Source organism: Xyrauchen texanus, chromosome 47 (assembly GCF_025860055.1).
Source record: "Xyrauchen texanus isolate HMW12.3.18 chromosome 47, RBS_HiC_50CHRs, whole genome shotgun sequence".
Lineage (NCBI taxonomy): Eukaryota > Metazoa > Chordata > Actinopteri > Cypriniformes > Catostomidae > Xyrauchen > Xyrauchen texanus.
The window spans coordinates 10,010,066-10,020,684 of record NC_068322.1 but is presented as its reverse complement, the minus strand read 5'-3'; the positions used below and the strand labels follow the sequence as shown (position 1 = coordinate 10,020,684).

The following is a 10,619-nucleotide window of genomic DNA, read 5'->3' as shown; positions in this document are numbered from 1 at the left end:
GGGTGAAATATTAAAATGTGATGTACTTGAAATATGAATGATTTTGCAGGCAATACTGTTATAGAATATACGAGGAGTATATATTTTGCGTCTGCTCTTTTCCTGTGCTTGCACAATTGGCAGAGAAAAAAAATCCTGTTTTATTTATTTATTCATTTTTATGTCTATGCAAATTAATTGTGCAGCATGACATCACATTATCATGCACTGATCTCATAGGTATTCATTGATTATTTGATCATTCTTTCTTAAAGACTATGTGACTTTAGTGCAGTTTTCTTTGCTGTGCATTTCTTACTGAAACAGCAAATTGAACAGAACATATCGACGTGTGCTTCCCTTTATTTTAAATTGCCAGTAGCCTTTTGTTTACATCATACCCAAGAACCACGATTAGCTACTTGCTATTGCTAGTCAGAGGCAGGTTGTAGCTACCAGGAGGAATTGGTATTCTTATTCTAGAGAATTTGATTGGACAAACTTTGGATACACCCCTGAGTAAAAAAATGAGTTATCGATATTTTTAGGCCTGTGAATTTTATTTTTGTAAAGCTGCTAAAAGTTCATTTTAACAAAGGACTGCTTTGTTGTAGGTAAAGTGACACCTCATACAGAAATCTGATGTAAACATGTAGCCTACTGTATGTATAATTATAGTTCACATATTTAACCACATAATTCAAATTGTACTAGGCTATTATTTGGGAAAATATGTTACATACAGTAGCTATATGAAAAATGTTGTAGGGAATGAAAGGCTCTTTTAAGGATTGTGCGTTGTGTTTCTCTCAAATCTCTTTGAGGAGCAAAGTCTTGGTAAACCTTGTCATATAACCAAATTTAGACGTCCAGTCCTACGCAAGAGCAGATTGAGAAAAAAATAGAAACAAAGATCAAGACCTTTCAAACATCCGCATAAATAGACCACTCATTCATTAATATTTTGCTCCACCTGTGGCTGTCGTCACTGCCGAGGATGCTCGAACAGTGCTGCGCTCGCGCCGAGCCGCGCAGTGGTGAGTCGGACAAACACCTGCACGAGATCAACAAGCGAAACGCGTCAGTCCATTTTGCCTCTCCATCCGCACTATTATTAAAAGCGTGCCCGACATAGACGCTAAATGTGGAGCATGCATTGAACTGAGAAGACGTATTTGAGTTTCATTCCTTTGCGATATTTTTCAAGACGTGTTTCAACGAAGGATAATGAACGATATAAAAGTTACCGTTCTGGGATCAGAGGGTGTCGGAAAATCAGGTATGTTTTCTTTTACTTTTCATTCCTTTTGTTCGTTGAGCAATGCAACTTACAAAAATGTGTTTTAATTCAACATTGTCCACTTTTACGCTTTACTTCCACAGCGCTTATTGTTCGATTTCTAACCAGACGATTTATTGGAGAATATGCATCATCATCTGGTATTTGTGATGTTTTTATCTTCCATTCATATGTCATTTATCATGCATTCACTGGGTAACACTTCATTGGAAGGTTCTATTCGTTAATATTCGTTCATGCATGGGCATCATAATCTAACAATGAACATTGATTTGTTATAGCATTTATGATTATTCGTATCTAATGTTCATTTATCAATATGCTATTGCTCATGTTAGTTCATAGTGCATTAACTAATGTTAATGTATATACATTATAATATAAAAATGTTAAGATATGCATTGATTAACATTTAACCCAGATTCATATTAGATTACTTATTCTTTTGAAGAGTTTTGTTAGGGGTTGAAGAGATATTCAGGAACATTTGATGTGTAATGTTTTGAGTTATTAAATTTGTATAGCAAGTATGACTACCTGTTTTAAAATATGATGCAATGTTTTTTTATATCTGCATGTCTTTTATTTGTGAGACCACCCAGCAGTCCTTCACAGTACAGAACTATGGCACTAATGTGTGCTGTACCAAGTAGGCTACTGTACACCAATTGTGCTAATGAATGTGAATTTACCTGTGTGAATCTTACATGTGATCTGTTTTTGCCTTTACAGAGTGCATTTATAGAAAACGCATGTCTATTGATGGAAGGCAGCTTAATCTTGAACTTTACGATCCCTGTTCACAGGTAGGTGTTTGAGCATGTAAAAACTCAGAATATGGTTTTATAAAATGAACTCCCTACAATGTGGACTTGTTTAGTGTGTCGATGTATGGCTGTGTGAGTGCAGTTCCCTGTTCATTGTAGCTATATTCCAGTGTTAAATTGTTACATAATGTATCTTTCCTCATGAGTATTCAACATTCGTCTGTTTGCACAGGAAGATCAAGTTTTATTACAAACACATGGATTTGAGTTGAAACCATTGTATGTGTATACATACATCTTATCTGATCTCATTAGGTTACATTATGCTTATAAAGGAGTTGCATTATTTTGCAGTGGTTTTTACTGTATGCAGCCTCCTTTTCATATTGCTGATTTAGAGGTTTTTTCAGAGAGCCTGGCCTAATCAAAAGCAAACGAGTTGACCTACTAACCATTAGTGCATGCCCAGGAGAAAGCCAGTATCATGTGTGTCTTGCTGGCATTAGTAAGTATTGCAGACCTGCATGTCTTATATAATCATCCCACAAGCTCCCAGACACAGCCAGCAGTGTTTAATTCACCAATCAGCACTGCTCAGTATCCCATTTGCCCTGTAAGGCTATATTATGTTGCCTGTGCACTTCTATTATTCCTAAGATACACCTCTTACATAGCCATGCTAAAAATGCACAAGAGTGAGTTTGAGGGTTGTTTTGACTTTAAATGCACATGTATTATGTTTATAAAACATATATTTGATATGTATATGTATCCTTGTATAAGTGTATTTCAAAACCAGGTAAATACTGTCAACAGTTAGACTGGTCATTGGGGAAACCCAAGGGGTTTGAGATGGAACTGCATGGTATTCTTGAGATTGTAAATTAAATGTATAGTATTTACAACATATATGTATATAACTAAAACTTTCAAAATAAAACATTTGAAGAAAATTAATTATATGTATTAATAGGTTAGCATTACTTTAAACTCGGTCGGGGGGGGGGTACTTCAATTAAATCCTTTATGTCATAGGGGATGGGCTGGCTAAAATGTTTTAGGAACCCCTGGTCTAAGAGGATCACCATGTTTTCAGTTTGGATAGAATCCAATTATTTCATCAAATCTGCTGGCCATTATGTGATTGGATACCATCTGTGCATTAGTCTCTTGGGGGTCCAGTTGAAAAGCTTGTTTTTCCTCTCAATCCCATATTGTCTAATCAGTGATGTTTACTGTAGTTCAGGACCATCAAGAATGTTTGGATGTCAGATTTTTTTTTTTTGTGCAGCCATGTGAGGGGAAGTCCAATCTTAAGGAGCAGATCCACTGGGCTGATGGTTTTGTGGTCATTTACGACATCAGCGATCGTTCCTCCTTCCTTACGGCCACAGCTATCGTGCACCTGATCAGAGATCTTCACTTGGGAGTGGCTAAAAGGTACCCATCTTTCTCTGTACATGCTGTTCACAAAAATAGCCGTGGGCATGAAATGGAAAGTGGAGAGGAAATGGCTATTTCTGTCCACATACAAGTGTTTCTCTTATGTTGGTGTCCATAATTGACCAGCTTCAGTTCAGTGAGGATGATGGGTGGATGAGCTGGTGGCTTAAGGACTAAGCTCTTTATTTATTTATTTTTTCATTGGAAACTATCTTAAATTTTTCAGTCTGTAGTTTAGCCTTGAATATTGAGAAATCCTATTTGAGGGATTTTGTGGAAATCAAATAAATGCACTGTGGATAAATCTGACTGAATAGCAGAAATAAGTGGAATATTGAGTGCCCTCTGTTTTCAGTTAAGATGTTTTTTATTCATCATCTAAATGGATTGGGCTTGCAGACTTTTCTTGCTGGTCCTTTTTCAAAACTGTTTACTTTGGTCTTAGTAAATCAATCCAAGTGTTGCCAGACGGAGCCAAACACAAGGAGAAATATCACCCAATCAAATTAAACATCTCTTAATCTGATCAACAGAAACATTCCACTGCATTCTGAATTTGGTGGCTCTTTAGAGGAAATTTAGATATCCACTTAAATACCTAATTTAATGTGTTCTGTAGTCCATGTCTATTAGCATTGAATCAATCTATATGCTTGTGTACACCTTAAATTTGAAAGTGTAAAATGGAGCAATAATGTTTTTGACTCATCTTGCACTACAGCAATTTTTGTCCAATCAGATACTCTCAAGAATGAGAATGTCCCTCTCCCTAATTCCACCTGACAGTCACTAGCAAGTAGCAAATCTTAATTCATGGCTGTGATGTAACTGAAGCCTATTTGAAAAACTAAATCCTGTTGAATGTTGTTTTGATGTTTTTACCTCTGTGACTACAGGGACACAGACTCTGTGATTTTCTTGGTGGGCAATAAGCAAGACTTGTGCCACATGAGGGAGGTCGATAGGGAGGAAGGCCAGAGGCTGGCATCCGAGTGCCGATGCCAGTTTTACGAGTTGTCTGCGGCAGAGCACTACCAGGAGGTTGTGCTCATGTTTTCCAAGATTGTGCGCAATGCCAGTCTGGGAGTCAAGGGCAAGGAGCGTCGCCGGCGCCCCAGTGGCTCCAAGTCCATGGCTAAGCTCATCAACAATGTCTTTGGAAAACGGCGGAAATCCGTTTGATGCAAACCTGAAAATGGACAATGGTAGCAGGATGCACATGAGATGGCAGGTGGCAGCACGTCAAACATGTTTAAATGGATGAATCTCACAACACCTGTGAAGAACATTTCCAAGTCATACTGCACCCCAAAATCAAAGGAACGAAATAAGAATATATATTATGCTTAAAGAAAATGAAGCCTTGGGACCATTAATATCTTTTCCATTGTGGAATTATTTTCAGTTCAGCACCCCAACAATTATTATTACTACCATAATGCTAAATAAAATATTATTTGAATGAATGTAATGTGAATTGTTTTTAAATTGTAAAATATTTAAATATAATGGTAGTATTTGTTGAACTGCCTTTAATCTAAATAGAAAATGTAAAGTCATTAATGCAATGTTATTTTTTTACTGTAGTATGCAACAAAAAAGTACTGTATTTTAATAATGTGAATCTAATGAGAATCACCATTTAGAATAATGGCAATTATAAATAATACAAATAAAAAAGCTCTAAAGTGAAATGTCAGGACACATTATGGTAATTTGGGGCAAAAATGTGCTTAATTGTCATGAAAAGAATCTCATAGAGCAAAAAATAAAATAAAAATAATTAAATAAATGTAATGGTCCCAAAATAAACTTCAGTTTCTTCTTGCAAAATATATTTTATTTTTATATGGGACATGTTTTCATGAAATTCACAAAAATAGTTCTTCACTGCTTAGTGTTCTCAAAGAGAGTCTTTGCCATGCATTACTGGAGGACTGTGTGCAACTGTGCTTTCTGTTCCTGTACATCTCTTCTATTTGCCTTAAATGTTTCTTTGATCACTTCTTTGGATGTTTCAAAAACAGCTCATGTTAAAGCTGAGGACACCACTTCAGTTTGAGGAATGACAAAAAGACTTAAAGCCAAAGTCAACTCTGAACTTGTGAAATATGGATTAGCTTACTATGTAATCATAGAGAAACTCTTTCATGTGGTTCACTTACAATTTTTGTAAGAAACTATTCACTCACTGTTTCATGTAAAATCATCACTTTCAACATATATGATGACAATGACTGTCTAATGGCGTCATTCGGGGTTTTGGTATATAAAATCTGTCAGAGAACTTCAAAATAATGTAAATAAAAATCTGTGCATTAAAATTATACAAGAATGTTGATAAAGCATCTTTTTATCTTCTTGGAATTCACATCTGTATAGGGATTTATTTCCTCAAAATTAGGCAACGACTGAGCTATACAGGAAAATGTGATCAGTATGTAGTATTGAACACTTTATCTGAAACTCTGGCCAGAAATGCCATTACCGTTAATGCTGTGCAAGAGTTTTAGGAAGCAAGTAAATTCAGGAGATCATTTTGAACAGACTAAAAGCATTGATGGTAAAAGAGATAGAAAACAAAATTAATTAAACTGGCCTACAAATGGAAATATGCAAACAAGCCTAGTTAAAACATATTATATTGTTGTTACATGACCTTACTACTTTATGGCATCCAGTAATCATCTAAAAAATAAATACAGTTTATTTGCATTTCTTATATAATTTTGTGTCAAAATTTATAATTTTTTGTCAGTCATTTAATAATGGGTTAAGAAAATGATGAACATGTTAAAATATAAAAATATTGTAGTTGACCCCAAAGTGCCTTCTGTTTGTCTTCTCCATGCCATAAAAAAAAACATAAGTGTCCAACTCCACCTCTAATTTAAAGACACTAGATATTTAGATTCACTTAAATTAGTTAAAAGTGGAGGTGTAGCACTTCAGATAAGATAATAATGGCATGCTTAAGGCCGAACCTTAAAAATAAAAAATCCTAAAATTGGTTGATAGTAACGTTGCTCCTGGCAAAATTAGGATGTTGATCCAGGAATATGTGCTACTCTGCTAAAGTGGTCACCATGTAGACATGTACAGTACCTTTCTGTTTATCATGATTTCACCAAGTAGTTGTAGTTTACTAGATCAACATCCTTGATACTGGAACAATACATATTCCTATCAACCAAACAGATATTAGAGTTTGGTTAGGCTTAGGGCAGGGGTTTTGTGTTGGGGCTTACAAAAAATATCTCGAGCTACCCTTTACCTTTAGTCTACTGATAAACATCCAAAATAATGTGTATAATTACTGTGCCACTAACGACACCAAACAGAATTGAAATCGGTTTGTTGGAGTGGCTCAACTGGTCACACAACAACATAGGTGCAACCAGTGGCATGAGTTTGGGGTAGAACCACCTGTTTGGCGAACAATGGAAGATGAGGGGAGTGTTTGAAAATAGTTTGCTAATATTATTACTTTATTTTAATATATATATATATATATATATATATATATATATATATATATATATATATTTTTATATATATATTATTATTATTATTGTGGTGCTAGTGGCACAGTAATTACACAAATTACTTCAATCTTGATGTTTAGTGTGAGTGTCGGCTATAGATATAGGACTATAAGAACTTTTCCACCATCTAGTAGCATTTCCACTTGAGCACGGTTCAGTACAGTATGGTTCCAAACCATTCCTGGCCCGGATTTCTCATCACGGTTAGCTAACATTCTTAAGACAGTGAACCATGCTGGTGACATGCTGACTCCTGATTGGTAACTGCCCTCGTCAGTCCATTCTAATCCAAATTTCACAGAACCACATTGGAAAAAGAAACTGTGACAAGAAAATGAGTCCAGATCAGTACACTAAACATTTACGCCATTGATGGAAAATCACTTTGTTTGTTTGACAGGAATGTTGTTCAAGCACCAACAAAAAAAAAATCTAGGGACACATGTCCTAATCACGGTCACCGTATGTGTACGCCAGCACTCATTTTAGATTTTGTTGATTTTTCACTGGTTTGAGTAATCTTCATAAAGTTCCAGATGGGATTTTTTTTTTCTCATGGCAGGTTAGTCCACCGTGACCTAGCTCTATATTGTTTATGTCTTTAGTTTAAAGTGTTACCTGGAGAGCAGCTTAACAGGCACATTTGATAAGAGTTGCCATCAACCCATATTTCTTTGTTAATCACAGCTGTCATGTCAGACAGTCTTAGCTATGGGGATTAAAACTCCATGGCCAGCCATCTAATACTCTATTTTTGCTTTGTTGTAAAATGAACGAGGTAGAAAGAAAACAAAGCTTTCTGTTAAACCTTCTCCAACCTAGACCTCCCACCTTAAGCTCTTGCTAAATTGGCCCATGAGACAGAATGAATAAAATTGTTTACCACACTATGTTCTTGTATCATCATTCACCCAGAAAAGGCACTGAAAGCATCTGAAAGCAGTGGATGGGTGGGTTGGTATATGCATGTGTGTTTACATGTGCAAACAAGCGGAAGAATAATCCATAGACAGAGGTATTGATGGATAGCAAAAGACTGGCTGTGAGAGTTGGATTCTATGCATCAGATGTGAACGCACTTTTGACCTGTCTTCAGGTGTTCTTGGCAAACGTTGTATCTTCAGCAATCACAACACCTGACCAAAGCAAAGTATGATCTTGTCCGGCATGCAGAATTACCTAACTGCAGCAGACCGTATACACATCAGTATACACATAAAAAAAGTGTGTTGATGTGAGCAGGAGACTGATATAAGATTGATTCTCATATTTCCATTTAGTGCTTCCAAATGAATGAATGATGAGCATCTGATCAAACAATTGTTGAATACATTAATGCTTAAGTGTTTTTACAAAGCTTTCTAGCTTTTACATGGTATGATATATACCAGTGTTTCTCAACTGGTTTTGCTTCAAGACCCAGATTTTACATTGGAAATAAAGTGGTGACCCAACATAATACAAAACCCATACCCCAAATTTAATGTAGCCTGGATAGTACGTTCTTTTCAACCTCAACATGTTGGCATCTAATCTGGCTAGCTTCTACCAAGTAACAGAGGAAGTTGCGCCAAAATACAGAAGAGTTTTATTGGACCCTCAGCCTTTAATGTAGCAAACAGTCTATAAGCCAATTTATTTTCTATTATAAATGCATTTTATAATATTCATTTTATTATTTGCATCCTAACATTTGTTTTTTTATGAAATAATTTTTGTGACCCAACAATTGAGAACCACTCTTTGTACCAGTGCCATATATTCTGCCCCCATTTTCAGACGTTTCTTGTGTTGTCGTGTTAGCATGAATACTTTAGTTCATCTGTTCCATTTAGTCTTCCATTTACCACCCACTACCCACAACTGGTAGCCCATGGGATACTTAGTTGCCGATTAGCTAACAGATAATGTACTGTATGTATGTTGACTTATTCCACAATGACATTTACAGAATGCAAATGTATAAACATATAGTTGTGAGGCACATTCTAAATTGGATGCAAAAGCAAAAGTGTCTAATTTTGTAATTCTGAATTACCCCCTTCTTTTAGAGTTTTGTATTTTCTTTCGAAGTAGTGGTTTCATTTTCCACTTGAATTAATCTAATTTAGTTTGGTCATGCAGGAAAATACATTTTTACATGATAATAAAATCATCTTTATGCTTAGACATGTAATCAGTGCTGTCTAGCCATACATACTGAATATAGTATATCCACTGAAATTCAGACAGAGGTGAGTTGGTTGCCATGAGAAATCATATACTGCTAGAGATTTATTGCAAGGAGAGACATGAAATTATATTATTGTTTCCACAGTTGTTTTTACAAAAACAACACATTGCCTGAGAAGGAGATCCAGGGAAAGTGGCATGCACTCCATAAACCATAATAACCGAAAGCTAACCCATATCTGGGCCAAGGGATTGTCTTGCGGCAGCACACTGGAATCTCTTTGATGAGGCCAGGAATGAGCAAAAGGCCTAACATATGGATGTGATTAGCAGAGCAAAAATTTGATTAATTACTGTAAACAAGACCAGTGTCTGGATGTTGTAGGTTGTGATCCTAATGTTACACATAGTCTTAATCTTTGCACTATGTGTTTAAACTCATTCAGACTATCAACTAAACTATGGTGCGCACTTTGTGATTTTTTTCCATCCTTTACCATTGTTGCTTCTGACATTGTATATGACCCAGTGAGATCTTGGTAAAAGTCAAGGCAGAATGTACAGTATGACATCCATTGTCAGTTGGACTAGACAGCATTGGCAAAAAATTGTCACATTCTGACATCCTTATTGACACATAAAAAAATGGTACTGCACAAATCCAAACAAACCCTAGCGCTAATGTTGGCAATGTTGCTGAGTGTAAAAAGTCTTATTATTGCTCAGAGCGGACTTGAGTTCATTTTAATAGTATGATCATGATGTCACAACTTCATCTGAGACTAAGATTGAATACAAAGGCAATTAGTTGACTATCAGTGACCCTTTCACACTGACTACGACAAATTAAATTTTTCCAATTCTTGAAATTTGCCCCATATGGCAAAATTGTGGCCAAAATCACATGTGTGCAACCAGCAATATGCTAAAGGGGGCGACAGATTTTGGCCTCCACTTCAAAAAGATTGGACTTGGGTGTAAACTTCTATTGACCCACAAGTATTTGGCATGAATATATGACATTTACGAATATTACAGTGCAGTTGATATATTTTAAGTTTAGTGGGAGGGAGATTTGTTTAAGACACATTATCACATTAGCACACATGTATGGAACGCACAGAGGAGACAAGGATATGTGCATTTGTGCATGCTCACATGTCAAGAAGAAGATATAGAGGTTGGTGAGGAATACCCGAGGAGATTACATATTCTCTCACTACATAGCACTGTTTAATTTATAGCCTAATGGCACTAATATGCTTCACAAAATGAAATATGCTTCACAAAGTGTATATTTTCACAAAATATGTTACACTCAAAAATTTACATTGCTCAGAATTTGCCATCCAGTCAGACACACCAACTTTGGCTCAACCAATGTCGTAAGTTTGGGATAGGACTATCTGTTTG

The 10,619-nt window shown here is 35.9% G+C and overlaps 1 protein-coding gene across 1 annotated transcript; it reads left to right on the top strand.

The window, feature by feature from the left end:
• The first annotated feature begins 1,029 nt into the window (after positions 1-1,029).
• LOC127639216 (ras-related and estrogen-regulated growth inhibitor-like protein) lies at positions 1,030-5,801 on the top strand. The gene is made up of 5 exons (XM_052121123.1): positions 1,030-1,258; positions 1,363-1,419; positions 2,012-2,085; positions 3,338-3,486; positions 4,386-5,801. The coding sequence occupies exons 1-5, from the start codon at positions 1,207-1,209 to the stop codon at positions 4,669-4,671; spliced, it is 618 nt and encodes a 205-aa protein (XP_051977083.1). The 5' UTR covers positions 1,030-1,206; the 3' UTR covers positions 4,672-5,801.
• The last annotated feature ends 4,818 nt before the right edge of the window (positions 5,802-10,619 follow it).